At 44.6% G+C, this 19,499-nt stretch overlaps 1 protein-coding gene across 2 annotated transcripts; it reads right to left on the reverse strand.

The window, feature by feature from the left end:
* Positions 1-6,383: 6,383 nt before the first annotated feature.
* Positions 6,384-17,621, reverse strand: LOC118889231 (serpin A11-like). Of its 2 annotated transcripts, XM_036841041.1 has the most exons (6): positions 17,468-17,546; positions 13,550-14,195; positions 12,093-12,366; positions 9,169-9,316; positions 6,865-7,004; positions 6,641-6,728 (listed from the first exon to the last, which is right to left on the reverse strand). In XM_036841041.1, exons 2-5 carry the CDS (start codon positions 14,190-14,192, stop codon positions 6,867-6,869), a joined length of 1,203 nt encoding a protein of 400 aa, XP_036696936.1. In that variant the 5' UTR covers positions 14,193-14,195; positions 17,468-17,546; the 3' UTR covers positions 6,641-6,728; positions 6,865-6,866. The 2 variants fall into 2 exon arrangements, with proteins under 2 accessions (XP_036696927.1, XP_036696936.1); XM_036841032.1 differs by lacking the exon at positions 6,865-7,004 and having other exon boundaries at positions 6,384-6,728; positions 17,468-17,621.
* Between the last annotated feature and the right edge of the window lie 1,878 nt (positions 17,622-19,499).

The raw sequence follows: 19,499 nt of genomic DNA on the forward strand, positions 1-19,499 counted from the left end.
AGCTGAATTCAGGATTTGGATTTGGGCCCATGGGTGCAGACTCAATCTTTCGTCCGGCGCTCTCTCCACATAGGAGAAGGCTCCGCTATGACACTCACTTTCTAACATCTCTTTATAACTACAGTAGTCAGTCTAGGCCAGAGCCCTTCAGGCAGGCTTTCAAGAGGGTCATCCTTTCCTCTAACTTCTGGGGGAGGGCTTTCTTTCTTGAATGGACCCCCTTCCCCATCACACTTGCAGCATGAGGCATTGGGGCAAACATATTCCCTCTCCGTCTGCTCTTTGAGTACATGCTCATCCCACACTCCCTCATCCTTCCATCTACCACAGGCTTTCTATCTTGAACCATCTTAATGTTAGGATTCCAGATTTGGGTTTGGGCTTTGGGGGAAACAGTTCTTGTGGGTCTGAGGCAGATGTCACTGGGTCCAGTTCAGCTGACCAGGGTTTTGTGGATGATATTGGTTCAAAGCCATTGCCAACAGTAAAACAAACCTTGGATTTCCATTTGACTTTTGCATCTTGTTCAAACATCACTATCAGGAAACTTTCGGAGAGGTGGGACTGTGAATTGGATTGGACCATGGGCGTTTCCAGATCCCTGCCCTTTTACAATTTTAATAGCACACTGGTTTCTAACACATTAGTGAACAAAATAAATACAAACCCTCTTCTACAATGTTGAGAGATCCAGAGAAGAGGTAACAAGATTTCTCATTACCAAGGGTCTTCTCACACAGTGGAGTTGCCATTGGATATTGCAGATGAGTGTGGGGTGGTGTGGTCAAGGTTCCCTAGAGACAAAAGAATTTGAAAAAGAATAGACACATGTATATGTATAACTGAATCACTTTGTTGTACACCTGAAATGAACACCATATTGTTAATAAACTATATGCCAATATAAAATAAAAAGTCAAAAAAATTTAAAACCAGTAAAAAAAAATGAAAAAAAAATGAAAAAAATGCCTAGATACAATTGGGTCTATTATATGTTTTATGTACTGGTTCATTGATCTGTCTCTTTTGGCATCAGCGCTATTTTGCTTTAATTAATAAAATAAGATCAAGTTAAAAATCAATCAGTCAATCAGTAAATAGTCTGTATATAACACTGCTACTGTGTTTTTGGCAAATACAAGTTTATTACTATTCTTTTCCATAAAGAATTGCATTTTATTCTTGTTTATTATTACACAATGGTTTTTTCTAAAAAAAAAAAAAATTTCCCTAGAGAGAACCAATAAGAGAGATTATCTCTATGTATGTATGTATGTATGTATGTATGTATCTATCTATCTATCTATCTATCTACCATCTTTATTTATTGGAATTGGCTCAAGTGACTATGGAGGCTGGCAAGTCCTAAATCTGCAGAGGTGATGTCCTAGTGTGAGGGCCATCAGGCAAGTGAATTCTCCCTTCCTCAGGGGAGGGTCAGTTTTTTGTTCTATTCAGGCCATCAATGAATTGAATGAGGCCCACTCACATTATGGAGGACAATCTGCTTTACTTAGTTTTTTGATTTAAATGTTAATCTCACCCAGAAAACACACAAACACTCAGAATAATGTCTGGACACCAAATGTCTGGGCACTCCACAGACAAGCCAAGTTGACACCTAATATGAGGTTAATGCAGTGGGCATGGAATCATAGCATGGGCTCCTCTTTGTAAGAATACATCTGGGGCTTCCCTGGTGGCTCAGTGGTTGAGAATCTGCCTGCCAATGCAGGGGACACGGGTTCGAGCCCTGGTCTGGGAAGATCCCACATGCCGCGGAGCAACTGGGCCCGTGAGCCACAATTACTGAGCCTGCGCGTCTGGAGCCTGTGCTCCGCAACAAGAGAGACCGCGATGGTGAGAGGCCCGCGCACCGCGATGAAGAGTGGTCCCCACTTGCCGCAACTAGAGAAAGCCCTCGCACAGAAACGAAGACCCAACACAGCCAAAAATAAATAAATAAATAAATTAATTAATTTTAAAAAAAATTAAGAATACATCTGGCTTCTGACTATGGGAGAGAGTCTAATGTCAGACTCATCCTTCCTCAAGAAAACTATAAATGCTGAATAAAATAAAAAATATAGATTGTTAAAGGTACTGGAGAACAATGGAGAAGGATGAGATAAGGATGGGGAGAAGATTCCAGAGAGAAAGGAAATGAGTTATAGTGAAGCTAACGTTTGCTGCTGCCTTTTCCTTCTGGGACTTTTGCTGATTTGCAATCTGGGGCACAGAGGTGGGCAGGACACAGTGGCCTAGAGTCACTAGGCTGGGGAAACAAAAATGGGAGTTCAGAAGCAACAAGAAGTTAGGACTCGAGGGACCAAGTTCCTAGAGAATAGAGAACCACAAGGAAGTGAATCCAATGTTCTGCATACAATTTCCCTTCAAAGAATTTTCTGACTCCTGAGTGGTGAATGTGTGGGATGAGATGCTGAATAATCATGAGAAAGTCACCAACTAAAATAACAGAGATTTTAATAGGCTCATAGTACTCAGGAAACAAAAATTGGTGTATGAACATGTGAAGGGGCCAGGACTCTGGAAAACAGCCCACACTTTCAGTGGATACCTCCTCACTGCTACATTATGAGGGAGGCCTAATAAACCAGACCTCAAAAGAGACTGAAACCCAGTCTGTACTCTATCTGCCTGAGAGAAGAAAATCAAATCTCCTCTTGAGGAAGAAAATAGTCACAGCTACATAATTTTTGATATACATTGTTTGGTATCTAATAAAAAATGACCAGGCATAACAAATAACAGAAAAAATAACCAAAAATGATAAGTAGAGAATAAATACTCACAGGTATCTAGATATTGGAGTCAAAACACAGACTTTAACCATGATTATTCTGTATAATAAAATAGATAGAAAATTTCACAGAGAAGTGGAATCCATAAAAAGAATCAAAATTCTAGTACTAAAAAATTAAAATATCTGCAATTAAGAATAAAATAGCAGAGGTATTTAATAGCAGATCAAACAGCAAAAGAGAGCAGAAGTGAGAGATGGGCAAGTAGAAAATATCCAGATTAAGCTCAGAGAGGAAAAAGAATAGAAAATGCAGAAAAGCACATAAGAGACATATGGGACATGACTGGAACATCTAATATATGCATAACTCTGGTCCCAGAAAAAGAAAAAAATTGGAATAGAAGCAATTTTTAAAGAGACAGTTTCTGAGAATTTTTCAAAACAGACATCAAATTGCATTTTCAAGAAGTTATATGAACCCCAAGCAGGATTAATACATGAAAAACTGTACCTAGGGACATCATTTTAAAACAGTTGAAAGACCAAAAAAAAAAATGAGAGGAGAGAGAGAATGTAAAGTAGCCAGAGGGGGAAAAATTCATTACCTTCAAAGGATTATAAAAATTATAGATAACTTTTCAACCAAAAATGTGAAAGTCAAATATAATGGAATGACATATTTCCAGCACTGAAAGAAAACATCTGCCTACTCAAAGTTCCATACCCAGTAAAATTATCCTTCAAGAATGAAGGCAAAACAAAGGTGTTTTTATCTGAATCCATCTGGTTCCTTGAACAGGAAAACAGAGGTACTGCAAGTAGTTTTTGTAATAAAGGGTTTTATTATAGGAACGGGGGATCCCATGAGTGTGGGTGGATTGGGGCAGGTATGAAGTTCTGGAAGGCTGCAGCTGGGGGGACAGAGAAAGTCACCAACTACTTTAGCCTGAACTACTGGAGTGGACAGGATGGCGAACAAACATTGAAAGCAAAACAAATTAAAACAAGCTAACAAGGACTTCTGAAAAACAAAGCTGGAGGGTTTGACTTAATATCAAGACTTACAGAGCTGCGATAATTAAGATGGTATAGTACTGACGCAAGAAAAGACAAATAGTTCAACAGAAGAGTAAATAGGAGTCTAGAAAACACCGTCTCATACTTGGACAACTGTAAAGCTCTCAGCTCTGTTCCTGGCTGGAAGGAAGGGAGAAGAACATTTATGCCCATTTTCGTGGACTCTGTGATACTCATGGAAACTTGAGGTAGGGTGACTGTGGCTTTAATGCTATTTTCCCCACAGGGTCCTGTGTATTCGTGTAGGTTGTACCTGGCCAGGGGCTTAGTTCCAACATTCAAAGCTTATTTACCTGCAACCCAGGGGCAAAATAAGTGTAGCTGGGACTCTATGGCATGGCACAAATGGTTCAAGACCCACCAAAGAGAACACCACAAGATGTTAAAAAATATACATTTTAGGTAGCTGTTGACTTACCTTGAAAATGATCAGGTTCTTCACGAACTTAGGTTACCAGGGAAGAAGTGTTGGTGGGGGGGATAGATTGGGAGTTTGGGATTGACATGTATATACTGCTATACCTAAAATAGATAACCAACAAGGACCTACTGTATAGCACAGGGAACTCTGCTCAATATTCTGTAATAACCAAAATGGGAAAAGAATTCGAAAAGGAATAGATACATGTATATGTATAACTGAATCACTTTGCTGTACACCTGAAACTAACACTACATTTTTAATCAATTATACTCCAATATAAAATGAAAATTAAAAAAAGAAAATGATCAGGTTCTTCTAGATGGTTAAAAGTTCAGTTCGAAGTATAAATACATATGGAATCTCCACTTGGGGAGAAATTTACTCAATTCACAGATGACTGAAAGCGACAGCTTAAGATGGGAAGGAAGAACCAACCCAGTGAATGATCACTAACAATAATGTTTCTAGAGAAAACCTGCAGGCTGTCATCCATGTGTGCCTCTGCAGTCTCAGCCCTGATCCCTGGGCCAGCGGCTCCCTCTGGGCGCCACAGTGATGTCACAGTGAATGTCCCTGTCACAGCAAATGTCCCTGCAGCAAGAGCAGTCTTGCCCTCCAGATGGAATCTTTCATGCCCGGGCAAAGTCCCTGAAGGCTCTCCATCTACACCTTTGGGTTCTGAGGATGTGCTACCTATATGGTTTCACTGGGAGGGTTCACATCTGGCACCTGGACCAGTGGCCACTTGGGGGATTTGGACATTCCCTAGAGCTGAGCTACGCTCCATGAGAATAAAGGACAGCCTTGAGGGCTGGGGCAGCCAAAAGAATAGGGGGAGATAAGCAAATGTTCATTGAACACCTACTGTTTACCAGGTGCTTAATGCTTCACACTCATGACCTCATTTGATTTTCACAATTCTGTAACTTAGGTTTTATGTTTTCCATTCTTCAGAAGAGACTGAGGCACAGAGGGATCAAGCGTCATGTCCAAGGTTGGCTGACCAGTGGGAGGTGGCAAGAATTCACTAGTGTCCGGAAGTCTGCCTCGACGCTGGCATCCAAAGCCTCCAACCCTTTACCTCCGAATCCCTCTCCAGCATGACCTTCCACTGTGACCCTACATGAACTTTCTGTTGCTGCAAAACTGGTTTTCTCTTCTTAGAACATACATTTTTCTTTCTTTTCCCCGGTGGCTTTTGCCCATAGTGTGTCTCTTCCACCCTCTCTGGGACTATCTTACCCTCTTTCCCTTTATTTAAGGCTTCCCTGGTTTTCAAGACCCAACTCGAGTCTTGCCTCCTTTGGGTGGGCGTGGGGGATTTCTACCACTTGCGACTTTTGGTACAGCTTCTTCCTAGACATGTACCACGCACAGTCACCCTCTAGGTCTCGACACTGACTTCATTGTGGGGACGTATTGTCACATGTATGGTACATACATGCAGCTAAGTTGGCATTTCTGAGTTTCCCCACCACTTCCAGATTGATGCCTTTTTAAGACTGGGGGACACACTTGTGGGAGTGGGACTTCTGACCTCTAAACAATGCATCATTGCCTCTGAATAGTGCCCCCGAATTCATCCCACTGACCAAGATTGTGCCTTAAGCCCACTGTCTCACCAGGCCATGTCAACCCTTCCACTTTCTTTGATCTTGGGGTTGTCCTTGGGCATTTGACCTCCGTTTCTGGATTGGCCCATTATTGTATTGGCTTATCCTCACATCCCCTTCTTTTCATAGAACATGTCTTAGAGCCCCTGCCCCGGCTTCAATCTCCCCTCAAGGTGAACTAACTCCTGACATCGAGGCAATGACGTTTCAGGACGACCTCACTTTGCTGCATAGCCAAGATCAGCCACCATGAAGTGAGAGACTCGCTTATTCCTCCTGATATCCTTTGTGCCTTTTCCTAGGACCCAAAAGACACTCAGGAAAGATCAGCAGTGGTGGCAGCAGTGGTGGAAGTCTCTGAGGAGGACATAATCGGAGGCTGTTCTCACCTCCAAATTTCTAACCACAGTTGACACTGGATTGGAGGAAGTTGTAGAGTGAATGACTGACCGCTGTTCTGCGTGCTCACCCCCCCCCCACCCCTTGTAAGCATTGCCCCTCACTGTTCACAAAACCCAAGGCCAACTTTATTAGCATCTTTGCACACTGATTAAATGGTCCTCAGAGCAGCCCTGAGATGCAGGCTGGTGCTGGCTTTCCTGTCTTTCAGGGAGGGGACAGGACACCCCCTGGCCTCCTACCACTGTCACCCCACAGCTGGGTTGACGACTTTTCCCAGGAAGAGTAGGCTTTGGGTGGTCACCTCCCAAAGGAGCACCAGGAAAGGTCGGTTGAAATGGGCGTGTGGGGCCAACGTTGCGTTCAGAGACTGGGGCTGGGAGAGGAGGCCGGAGGCCACACCTGCCTCTGTTCCTCTCTCACTCACGTCCACTGCCGCCTTGTGTGACACCTAGAAGGAGAGAAGAGGGGCAGAGACAGCACCGGGGCAGGGCGTTTCCAGGGGCCGATGCCACCTCGTGCGGCACGAGGGAGATGGAGGTGGAGTCACCCCGCTCAGGTCCCGCCTTCCCAGGCAGCACTCCAACCTTTATTTCATTTCCTGCCCTGTCCCAGTTTCTCCGCCTCCATCATTTCCTGGGGAGTCACCCTGACCGTGCTGTTTGTTCTTTGAAGGGGAGACAGATGGGCCTGAACAGGGCTGAGGGCTACCTGAGCATGCACCCGGCTGCAAAAACCCAACAGCGACTTTTAGGAGCACATCCCAAGCACCTGGGTGCACGTGGCACAGACCCAAGTGTCATTTTCTGCTACGAGCTGCATTTGCCCTCTCTCAGCCTCAGTTTTCTCATCTTTAAAATAGCTTGCTCATCTAATTGACTTTATTTATTTATTTATTTTTTATTGGAGTATAGTTGCTTTACAATATTGTGTTAGTTTATACCATACAGCAAAGTGAATCAGCCATATGTATACATATATCCCAATTAGATTAGAAGCTCCAAAACAAAAAGCACTCACATTTTAGAGACATGATGAAAGGTACTCCCATCTTAAAAAATATTTGCATTTTAGAATGATGAAATTGATGGATCAAGGTCCTGATTTGATAGGGCAAGTATGATTATAAATTAAAGAAACTTTTAAAAAATGGTTCTGAAGAGCCTAGGGGCAGGACAGGAATAAAGACACAGACGTAGAGAATGGACTTGAGGACACGGGGAGGGGGAAGGGTAAGCTGGGAAGAAGTAAGAGAGTGGCATGGACATATATACACTACCAAACGTGAAATAGATAGCTAGTGGGAAGCAGCTGCATAGCACAGGGAGATCAGCTCAGTGCCTTGTGACCATCTAGAGGGGTGGGATGGGGAGGGTGGGAGGGAGACACAAGAGGGAGGAGATATGGGGATGTATGTATATGTATAGCTGATTCACTTTGTTACACAGCAGAAACTAACACACCACTGTAAAGCAATTATACTCCAATAAAGATGTTAAAAAATAAAATTAAAAAAAAAAGGAACCTTTTTCTAAAAAACATGAAAAGAAAAATGGATTGCTCAGCCTGAGTCAACGGTTTTCAAGATGAGCTCAGTGAAACCAGGTTGTCTGATGTGCCGAGCCCTCCACTGGGCTCCGTGAAAAGAATTCTGTTTTTTTAAACCTCATTTTCACACCACTCCTTAGGAAGGATTCTGAGGCTTTAACTAAAAAAAGTTGAAAAACATTGGTGTTGACCATCTCTTTCATTTCCAAAAAAGTCTATGAAGAGATAAATCTGACATCTGAGGTCACAGTGGGAGAAATTCTGTAAAAAACTAAATTATTTCTTTTCCTTTTTGTTTACCTTCTCCACAGTGGGTGCACACGTGCACACACACACACACACACACACACACACACACACAAGACCACATCCCTGTTCCTTGGTTTCACATTTTAAATCTCAGCTGGTCTTTCCCAAATAAAAGAGAGTAGACTTTCCTTATGAAATTTCTAATAAAGACTCAACTGATAATGACTCTATCTTAGGAAGATGATGGAAGAACAGAGAAGGGTCTTTTTTTGCCTTCCCTCCTGTGGAAAATTGCATTTTTCTTCTCAAGTATGAACTCTCCCTTCCTGTAGGATGTCATCAGCCCTCGCCCATACCCTGTGGCTTACAGGACCTCCTGCAGGAGAACACTAGCCCACCCCATTGATGGTGGTCTTGACCGTGGGACTTGCTTTAGCCAATGACTTGTGAGTGGCCTTGACAGAGACCACACGTGAGGAGAAGTGTTAAGAGGCATAGCACATTATCTCTACTTTTTTCCCACTGCTATAAGAAGTGTATGTCCCAAATAGGAGCTTCTCCTTTGACCTACATTCTAGAAGGAAGAAAACATGAGAAGTAGATCTGTAGCCAGATGGTAGTGACACACCTCTGACACGTCATATGGCCAGGTAATAAATCTCTGTGATGATAAGGCACTGAGATTTGGGGATCATTTGTTATTGCAGCAAAACTGATGGATATACTTCCTGTTCATGCCCACTACTCTCTACAGCTAAAACAAAGGCAGATAGAGTCTCACCACCTGCCCTCGGAGGAAGTTTAAGGGATGAAAACAAGGCTAGTCCCACACCTGGGGAAACTCTGGCTCTGTGGATGACCCTGAATGTGTGTCTACTCTATTCAAGACTCTGTCCCTGCTTTGAAGAATATAAAGGTCTAGAAGAAGGGGGTGGGGATGGAAAGGGAGATGCTTGTGAAAAGAAGCCTTAAAGATTGTGATATTAAAAATCCAGAATAGAAAAAAGGGGGAAGTTGACTTTCAAATGCACCTCATGTCAGAGGAGAAAAGGCACCCCACCTCTGCCAACACACATCCACGCTCACCACCTTACCCTGGAGATAGTTCTGTTGAGCTGCCCAGCGATTCCTGAGAAATCAGCTTCTAAGTTGAATAAGCCGGTGAGACCAATATGGGGGAGTATCTCTTCCAGGTTATATGTTCCAGAAATGGAAAACCTTGGCAAATGCAAATCCAGCAAGCTGGGGAGAGAATCAGACGGAGAAGCGCTGCTGTCTCATTATCTGTGCTGCTTTTGCCCTGTCTGGGGGCAACCTGAGCTTTGGAAAGGAGATGTGCTTCTCAGAGTGTGGGAACCAGTCTTCTCATGACACTACCTGCTATGCCAGGACATTCCACAACCCAGAGCTTCCTTCTCTTCAGACCTCACAGAGAGTCTGTGTCTGGATCTGAGAAGACTCCTGGCATAGCCACAGGTCTTCATCTTTGTCATCTTTGGCTTTCTAGGTGCCAGACATTGGATTACAAGGCTTCACTGATTGAAGCCATGTAATAACCATGGAAGTTAAGTGCTGTTAACATTATCCCACCTCCATATCCAATTCACCAGCAAGCTCTGTTGGCTCAGATTCTGAACTGTATCCTAAATCCATCTACTGAAAACCCCCTAATAGAAGGTACACCATCTCTCACCTGTCTGAGCTTCATGGCCTTTTGAAGATCTGATGAGAGATCCTGCATGTACAGTGTGGGCACAAATCAATGGACTAACTCTCCCTCCTGTTATTGTCATGCCTTTGCCATCAGATTGCCATATTCCTTGTGTTACATTCACAAGTTTCTTGTGACCCATAGAAAAGCTGTCCCTTTCTTCCTGGGATTATTCTCCTCTGGAATTATTGTCTGACAGTTGCCATGACACCTGCAAGCTTGCTTAGTTAATAGCCAGCTTGGAAACTTCTGCCTCGAATGAATTCAGATTAGAGATGCTAATTCAGGTTGGAGTATCTTTACTGGTTTAACTCCTGGGCCAATATGAGGGTCCAGATGTCTAACTGAAGTGGGAGGTAGTTGGAAGTCAGGGGTTGAATGGTGAAAAAAAGGAAACAAATGTGGACAACAGAAAACAGGGCTTACTTGACATAATTTTTTCACAGGTAGAACTTGGAGAGTAGGCCCTACCATTGGGGGGCTTTTAGTACAGTCTAGCTGAGGGGTGTCTGTTAGAGAGCCCAACACAGCGTAGGTGTTCAATCAGTGTAAATGAAGAAATGGAGTTACCAAGAAGCATGATTCCTCTGAAAAAACTAACCCTTCTCACAGCTGAATGGAGGGAAACCTGGCAGCCTGAAGAAAGTCCATTCAAATGCTGCCATGATATTGTAACTCTCGGGCACAAGAAATGGTATCAGGGAGCATCTGAGGTTTAGAAAAATAACTTGGATTGGTTTTGATTTTTGAAGGTCTAAGTGGGAGGTCAAAAGAGACCCTTCCTAAGGGAAAACCTACTGGTCTAGAAGGTCCTATAGTATTTCCTCCTGTGATGGGGGAAGGGGCAGGTTCACTCCAAGGGAGCTTAGGAATATGGGGCTGGAATCAGAAACTGACCAGAGCTATGTAGATTCATAGACAACAGGAATAATACTTTAAATCCTGGCTTCTGCTCTTGACCTGTATCTCTTTCATTTGGTACTTGAATCTCTACCCCAAAACAAAACATCCTTTCTCTATCCTTGATACCTCAATGTCACTGGGGTGCTGAGAGAAGGCTCCCGTGGACATGCAGGCGACTGATGCCTACCAGTTGGTGATGGTGGATTAAAGATGGCCATCAAGATGTTTAGTCTATACGCCCCCCCATCCCTTGAATCTGGTGGGTTCTGTGAATGATCTGACCAATAGAATATGGCAGAAATGACACTGGCAAATTTCCGAGCCCAGGCCTTAAGAGAGCGGGAGCCTTCACTTCCTGCCTTTTAGAACGCTCCTCCTTGGAGCCCTGAGCTGTCATATAACAATATCAACTGTGCTGAGCTGCTGTGCAGAAGCCCAAGCTAGCCTCATGGACATGCTGCATGGAGAGAGAAAGAGGTGCCTGCTTGGCCCTTAGCTCAGCCAGCCGGCCAGCCCAGCCTCCCGACATCTGAGTGGAGGAGTCTTCAATGTTCCACCCCTGGCCACCATCTGACTCCATCCTTGAGAGCCCCGAGTTGAGAACCACCCAGCTGAGCCCAGTCCACCACAGAATTGAGAGAGATGCCAGATGGGTTTTTTTTCAAGCCATTCCATTTTGGGGTGGTTTGCTATCCAGCAAGAGGTAATTAGAACTTGAGGCCAGATTTCATCCCAGAGTGCCCCATAAAGGAAGATACACTTCAAGAATGGGTAGCTGGAGTATGGGGTCTAGGGAAACCAGAAAAGGCTAAAACCACTGTGAGAAAAACCACAGACCAAAAAGCAAGTGAGATGGAAGGGGGTAGGTAGAGACTCCCCCAAACTGGCAATCGGCATTCTGATTTTTACAATGTTCTTCTTGGTATTTAATTTTTTTAAGAAATGTTTTAATTAAAACAGAGGCACTCTTAAGAAATACCCACTGTTCTGTGGGGGTCATAATTATTCTTAATAATTGTCCTTGATCTGATTTGTTGCCTACACTTAACTACCTTCTGGTAGTAAATTATTATTTGGAGAAAAAGAGAAGAGCAAAGGCAGAAAGACGTCTGGGAGGGGATAAGAATGATTAATGCCGGGTGAGCACTTCTCCTGTACCAGGTACCACTTTCATATTCTATACATATTAACTCGATTAATCCTCCAACCAACCAATGTGGTGGTTATTATGGCCCCATTTTACATGTGAGGAAATTCAAGGCCCGAAGAGCAAGAATTGCCCAAGACCACACAGTTGGTTAACTGGTAGGGCAGTGAGCCAAGCCAGGGCTTAGGGTCTTGCAACTGGAGTTGATCAAGGCCTGCTCGAGTTCTTGAACAATGTCCTTGCACTCTGGCACTTACCTGGGGAGGAGCAGTTGATCCCATTTCCTCAGGGTCTCTGGCTGCAGGGCTTCCTCCACCTGAGCCATCTTTCCCGGGTCAGGGAGGATCAGCAGGGCCAGGGCGTTTCCGCTGTATTCCATCTGGAGGACGGTGCAGGCCACCTCCTGGTCGTAGAGGAACCTGTGCATTTCCTTTTGGTGCATCATGGGGATGCGGAGAGAGGTCCTCTCATCCACAAAGAAGTTCTCTTGCTTTTGGGTCTGGTAGCAATTAAAAGGATGCTTCCACTTGGCTTAGGACACAAAACCCATAAAACCATGAGAACACACTCTAAGAGAGCAAGTCTAGGCAGGCATGCACTAAGCCACACTGGTTAGAGATGCAGAATCTGTCACAGTCTTGTCCCCGTGTGTAGTATCTCATCTCTTTCTACTTATAATCTCCACTGACAACCACCTCCTGACTTGACCTCCTGAAAGCACCGATCTTGGTGACAGGGAGAGGGGACTGGCCCATCCTGTCCCTCATGCCCACTTCCAAGTGACCAAGTATTGCTGATTCTGTCTCCAAAGCCACACCTTTATTTGAGGCCACCGTCTTACTTTGAACCATCTCACTAACCTAACTTGTCTCTGTTCTTCCACCCTTATTCTCCTCCAACCATTTCCCAAATTGTAGCCAGACTGAACTTTCTACAACAGGTATGTCACTGCACTGCTTCGAACTTTTTGGTGATTTTGGAATCCTAAGATAAAGTCTGGGGCTCTCAACACAGCCCCTGATTACTTTTTTTATTACAACTCTCAGCACTCCCACCTAGGCGTTCCACTATTGTGGTCTATGCTCCAGTCCAACTAAATTTGTTTGTTTCTTGAAAGTCAATGGTAGCTCTTTTCCTTGGACCTTTCCTCACCTTTGGAGAATCAAAGATGATTCAGACTCAGACCCTAATGGTGGAACCCATGGATGTGAGGGATACACACCAACCCTAGGATAGCGGTTGCCTCTGGGGAGGGATGGAAGGAGGAAAATGGGACCAAGGAATGATTAAAAAGGAATTGAACTGTATCTGCAATATTACATTTAAAAAAAAAATAAAAATCTGAAGTAAATAGTAAAAATGTTAATATTTGCTAATTCTTGGTGGGGGGGAGTGCATGGTGGATTCTATATCGTTCTCTGCATATTTCTGTAGGTTTGAAATAGGCTATAATATAAAAAATAAAATATTTCTCTAAAAAATGAAATATTAATAGAAAAGTGAGATTGAGTGTCAGTGGTATTAAAAATCAGGATAAAAGTAGAATAGAAAAAACATGGCAAGAGAAATCAAATATTGATAAATTAAGAAGTAGTCCTATAAGAACACTATTTAAATATACAGAGGTAGCTTTCAGAAGAAACAGCTACAGGCTTCTAGACAGGTGCCTTTTAGGGGCAGGGCTGGAGATGGAGGAACCAGAGCCAGCCCTCACCTTTGAAGAACATGTAATTCAAGAGAACCATGAGCGTGTCTTGGGTGAACTCCTCCAGGCAGTCCACGACCTGCCCGTACGTTTGCTTCCTCACGTAGTCATTTATCTGCCTCCTAGTTGTATTGGAGTCCGTGAAATTGACCGAAAAAGCGAAAGCCCGGTACAGCTCCCTGATGTTGTCCAAAAAGTGCTGCTGAGGCTTCAGCTGTTTGTCCAGGAACAGGGAGTTGCCTACTTTCAGTTCAAGTTTGGGGCTGGGCAGGTCAAGGGTGTGGATGAGGCTCTGGAAGCCCCGGTGGATGTCAGCTTCTGGGGTCTCCGTGAGGTTGAAGCCGAGGCCTTCCAGGATCTGAGCTGGAGTGTCAGCTTGTGCCCCCAGAGAGAGCAGGGCCAGGGTGCTGGAGATGCTCACCGGGGAGAAGAAGATGTTTCCTGGGGTTTCTGCTGCCAGCTGCTTATATAGACGCAAAGCGAAGTTGGTAATGGTGGGTGTGATTTTGCGGTAGGCGGGGAGGGCTTCCGAGAGCTGACCACGGGGAGCTTCAGGCACCCCCAGGCTCTTATCTCCGCGGGCAGGAAAGGGCTGACAGTAGACAGAGGCCAGGATCCCCGCTCCCAGCAGCCACTGCCACGCTGGCCCCATCCTCTAAAAACAAGATGGTGAACACGTCATTCTCCTTCATAAATAGCTTCACAGTGCTTCACGTTTACACGGTAAACCTCCCATCCAAACTGGATCCCACAGAGGTGCGGGGCATTGTAGAGCAGGGATTCCCCAACCCCTGGGCCGCACAGCAAGAGGGGAGCGGCGGGCAAGCAAGCAAAGCTTCATCTGCCGCTCCCCGTTGCCTGCATTACCGCCTGGACCATTGCTCCGCAACTCCGTCCACGGAAAAATTGTCTTCCACGAAACCGGTACCTGGTGCCAAAAAGTTTGGGGACCGCTGCTATGGAGGGTGAGGCGGGCATGAGCCAGCGGGTTCCAGACGTTTTCCCCCAGGCTAGAGTCAGAGCAGCGGCCTCTTGTCTGCTTGACATATTGATTTGCCTATAGGATTTTGCTGAGAAAAGGACTCTGGGCTATTAAAAAAAGAACTTCCGTGGTCTTTTCTGCCTGCCTTCCTCCCTGCATCTATCTTTCCTCCCTCTCTTCCTTCCTTCCTTCCTTCCTTCCTTCCTTCCTTCTTTCCTTCCTTCCTTCCTTCTTTTTCTTTTATCTTTCTCCTTTCCAGTCATTCTTTCAATCACTCATTAACTTTCAAAGACTGGGGCAACCCTCAATACTATGGAACAAATGGTCAGGACACTGTGACACGAGTGATGTTGGGCTTCCCCTGCACCTAGGTGTTGCCAGGAACTAGAATCTTGCTGACTGGAGGGGAGAGGACGATGTGTGGAACTCCTGGGCCAGGCTCTCCCAGAAAAAGGAGTGCCCTCTACTTTTCTGGTCTCCATTCGCTGGAGTGTGGATGTGACGATCAGCCTTGGGGACCTTGCGGGTGGGCACAGCTCATGAGGATGAGGGGTGGCAAAGCCGCAGGATGGGTGGAGCCTGAGGGTGGGGGAGAGACAAGAAAGATCTACTCTGTCTCCATCAGACCTGCTATTTCGAGTACCTTTTGTCACATGCAAGGGCTGAAACCTGTATCTTAGTTGATGGAGAGTTTAAGGAAAGATATCTGTTAAATTGTATCCCCCGCCCCACAAATTCATATGTTGAAGTCCTAATCTCCAGCATGTCAGAATGTGATCTTGTTTGGAAATAGTGCCATTGAGATGTAACTAGTTAATATGAGGTTAATATGGGCCCTAATCTAATATGACTGGTGTTTTTATAAAAAGGGGAAATTGGACACAGACATACACACAGGCAGAAGGAGATGTAAAGATGAAGGCAGAAGTCAATCGGGGTGATGCTCTACAAGCCAAGAAACACCAAAGATTGCCAGCAAACCCCCAGAAGCAAAGAGAGAGGCCTGGAACAGACTGTCCCTCAGAGCCTCGGAAGGAACCAGCCCTGCCAATGCCTTGATCTTGGACTTCTAGTCCTCAGAACTGTGAGAATCAGTTTCTGTTGTTTAAGCTGGGTGGAAGTTTCTGGAAGTTTGTTATGGCAGCCCTAGGAAACAAATGCAATAACTCCTGTGCTTTAAGTTATAAAATGTCCCAGAAGAGCCTTCGTGTCACCTGAGCGGGTCAAAGTGCTTCAGGGTTGGGAGCGAAGCTCCAGCTCGAGGTGAAGCTGCAGTGTAGACAATGCGCTTGTCACACACACATCCCCACGTGCACACACTCGGACCCCCCCATCCCCCACCTTGCTGTCCCCCGTAAGGAGTCTCGTCCCCTCGCTCCCTTCAAAACTGACCCTTCTGTTGTCCCATGCCACAGCGGCTGCCCACAGCTTACCACCCCATCCTTGTTGTTCATCTGTCCTGATAAATTTTGTGTCTTAATCAGCACCTTTAATACCTTTTGCCCAAACCAATGATCTCTGGGTCGCTTACATATTTTTGTAGATGATTTATAGCGCCTGGTGCTCTAAATACCCAACCAAACCCCCAAGGCCAGTTGTCAGGAAGGATGAATCTAACCGCATTATCGATTACGTTAAAACACGTTTGCTGGTCAAAGTACTGCAGGCAGTTTCTCAATGCCACGTCCTAACCCCTCCAGCACAGCTTGCTGTAGGCCCGCTTAATTTCTGTTCATATTGGGAAGCAGAACAATTTAAAAATTGGTCTGCTCCTGGGGAAAATTAGAAGTACAGCTGTAATAAAACTATTTCCAGTTTATTCTTTTTATCCCAATGAACTCACCACCATTTTCTTCTTACTGAACCCCCAGGATACCCAAACTTGCAGAGGATCTATTTCCCAGAGGACTGAATTGTAAGTCAGGGGGTCCGGGTTTGAATCAAGACTCTGCAGTTAAATCACTGGGTGATACTATGTAAAGGAAGCTCTCTGAACTGCAGTGTGGTATTTGCAAAATGCAAATGACAATGCCTACCTCCTGGGGGTGGGGTTGCTTGTGGATTATAAGACGTAATATCATGTATATAGCACGTGGCACATAGGAAGTATGCAGTGTTAATTTTCACTCCTTTCTACTGAGGCTGGATATAGTTACATCCAATTTATTCCTTTATTCCTTTTCCAGAAAAATCCTAGAGGAAAATTAAGAACTCCATGAATTAATTATAATATCCCTATTTATTATTTCTTTTATGGTAGGGATATTAGCTATATTGTATCATTGGTTCCCAGCCAGATTTGTTCTCAAATGCAGGGGGAGGGATGTGTGTGAAGGGGGGATAGTATTTGGATCATCTCAAAGTCTGGAGAAGGAGGTGCTGTTATTGGAGTTTAATGGGAGAGAGAAAACTCTCGAAATGCTAAAATAGTCACAGGCAAAGAAGAAGGGTCCGTCCCAAATGCTAGCAGTGCCCCAGTGGAGAAAAACTTGCTTAATTTCTTTAAATTGAATCCTTATGAGAACCTTAAGACCTTGGTAATATTATCCCTGGAGAGAAACACCTATTAAGGAGAGAAACACCTATTAAGTGGCAGGGGCATGATTCAAATTCCAGACCAGGCCCCTGAATCATCACTCTTTCATATAACAGAGTTTCCAGTAAAGTTGCTGCAACAATTTTATCATTTTGTTTTGGGTTGTATTGTTCCGTTTTCTTGTCTAACTTCAAGGAATACTGGGAGTTTCTTTCTCAAAAAATTTAAAGGCCAAGTTATCCATAAAATGTTATTTAAAACCTGAAGTTCCTACTTCAAACCTTAGAAGGAGTACATCATCATGTTTTTCCTTTAGGGGACTCAGTTCTCCCATTTATTCTGCCAAAGTGAGAGAGAGAGAGAGAGCTGCCACCCCCGCCTTCATTTCAGACGCAAGCGTGGTACTCACAGCAAGGTCCCTGGGCTGGGGGCCCTGGTCTTCAGCACTGCATCACCTCCTACCCACAGGAGAATAGTGTTTGAAGATCATGGCAGCCTAGTCAATATTTGTCAGGTCAATTCTTGGAACCGGTATGAAAACAGGAAGTGACCTTTTCTTCAAAGTTTCTGCCCTGCCGGCCTGTCCTACAAAGTGAATTGTGATTCTGGACCCAGCTTGGTTTGAGGATATTCTCATGTTGGAGATGGCAGCAGGGGGTCGTGATGCATTGGCTGCTGGTCCATTACCTGCGTTTTGTGTGTTCCAGGCAGTTTTCTTTATGACTCATTCTCACAATAGTAATGTGAGATGTTAACTAAACCTACTGTGGTGATCGTTTCACAGTATCTGTAAATCGAACCATCATGCTGTATACCTTTAACTTATACAGTGATGGATGTCAATTATTTCTCAATAAAACTGGGAAAAAAAAGAATGAGAGAGCATGATTCTCTCTACTTTACAAATGGGAAGCTGAGGCCCAGTGAGGTCAATAACTCGTTCGCTCGCTAAGTGGGCGGTGGGACCATCCTCAGAAGACAGATCTGACCCCCCAGCTGAGGCCTTCACTACAACACTAAACCATTCCAGTATTTTACTGATGCTTTAAATAAATATGATCCATGTACAGGAGAAAAAAGACTGGAAGGAAATTCAGAGAACAGAGCAAAATTTTCTGTCCCGCCATATCAAAAGCTTTGTAAAGTGGGATCATTGATTTTTGTTTACCTAAGATCTAGAACCAAGCGTGGAACTAAATGAATTTTTTTTTAAATTAATTAATTAATTAGTTAATTTTTGGCTGTGTTGGGTCTTCGTTTCTGTGCGAGGGCTTTTCTCTAGTTGCGGCAAGCGGGGACCACTCTTCATCGCGGTGCGCGGGCCTCTCACTATCGCGGCCTCTCTTGTTGCGGAGCACAGGCTCCAGACGCGCAGGCTCAGTAGTTGTGGCTCACGGGCCTAGTTGCTCCGCGACATGTGGGATCTTCCTAGATCAGAGCTCGAACCCGTGTCCCCTGCATTGGCAGGCAGATTCTCAACCACTGCGCCACCAGGGAAGCCCATGAATAATTTTTTATGAGTGAGTCTTTTGGTGATGGAATTGGGTAACTTTTATGTTCTTTGTAGATTTTTGTCTTCTCTTAATTTCTCAAAAAAGAGCATGTATTTTATTTATAACAAAAAACAATAAAACATTGTTAAAAAGTAGAATTATTTAATTGTACACATAAAGCAAAATAAAAGCTCATTCGGGTTGGCACAGTGGTTCCAATCAAAAGCCACTTTTAAAACATAAAGGCTCCTAGGATACTGAACCTGATGCTATGATAGGGTGGGGCTGGAGGTGCCTCTGGCCTGTCGGGTGTGTTAAAGCCCCAGATGGAGAGCAGAAGGTACTCACAGTAGGACCCATCTGCTGTGTGCTGGAAAGGTGAAAGCCAAGGACACTGTGGCCAGGCACTGATGGGGTCTGCTACACCCACTGATGTTTGAGACCCTACCCCTGGGTCTAGAACAGTGCTGAGAACTTTCTGGGTGTTTTATAAAGGCACATTTGCAGTATGAATAAACAAAAAAATTGAAGTACACGGCCAGAGTTCCTTTCTCACCTAAGAGGAATCCAGTTCACTCTTGGCTTGCACGTAAATTACTTGGCTCTTTACAATCATGTGTCACATGCTAGGGAAGAAGAAACAATCCCGGGAGACTCACATTTTGGAATCTATTACAGACCCCGCCACAGTAGAGACCCTCACAGAGCTGTGGTGGGGATGAAATGTTTGTACATGGGCAACGTTTATGCAGTGCCTGGCGTAGAGCAAGGAGAGAGAGAGAGAGAGAGAGATTTTAAGGAATTGGTTCATGCACGTGATTATGGAGGATGGCAAGTCCAAAATCTGCAGAGTAGCCTATCAGCCTGGAGACCCAAGAAGAGTGGACATTGCAGGTCAAGTCCGAAGGCTGCCTGGTGGTAGAATTCCTTCTTGCTCAGGGGAGGTCA

Source organism: Balaenoptera musculus, chromosome 2 (assembly GCF_009873245.2).
Source record: "Balaenoptera musculus isolate JJ_BM4_2016_0621 chromosome 2, mBalMus1.pri.v3, whole genome shotgun sequence".
Lineage (NCBI taxonomy): Eukaryota > Metazoa > Chordata > Mammalia > Artiodactyla > Balaenopteridae > Balaenoptera > Balaenoptera musculus.

Excerpts from the sequence above, each read along its gene's own strand:
- LOC118889231 (XM_036841032.1), bottom strand. The coding sequence starts at position 14,192 with ATGGGGCCAGCGTGGCAGTGGCTGCTGGGAGCGGGGATCCTGGCCTCT. Across the intron at positions 12,367-13,549 it reads GAATTACATGTTCTTCAAAG|CCAAGTGGAAGCATCCTTTT; the intron begins GTGAGGGCTGGC and ends TTGTGTCCTAAG. Across the intron at positions 6,729-9,168 it reads TCAACAGAACTATCTCCAGG|GTGTCACACAAGGCGGCAGT; the intron begins GTAAGGTGGTGA and ends CTCTCCTTCTAG.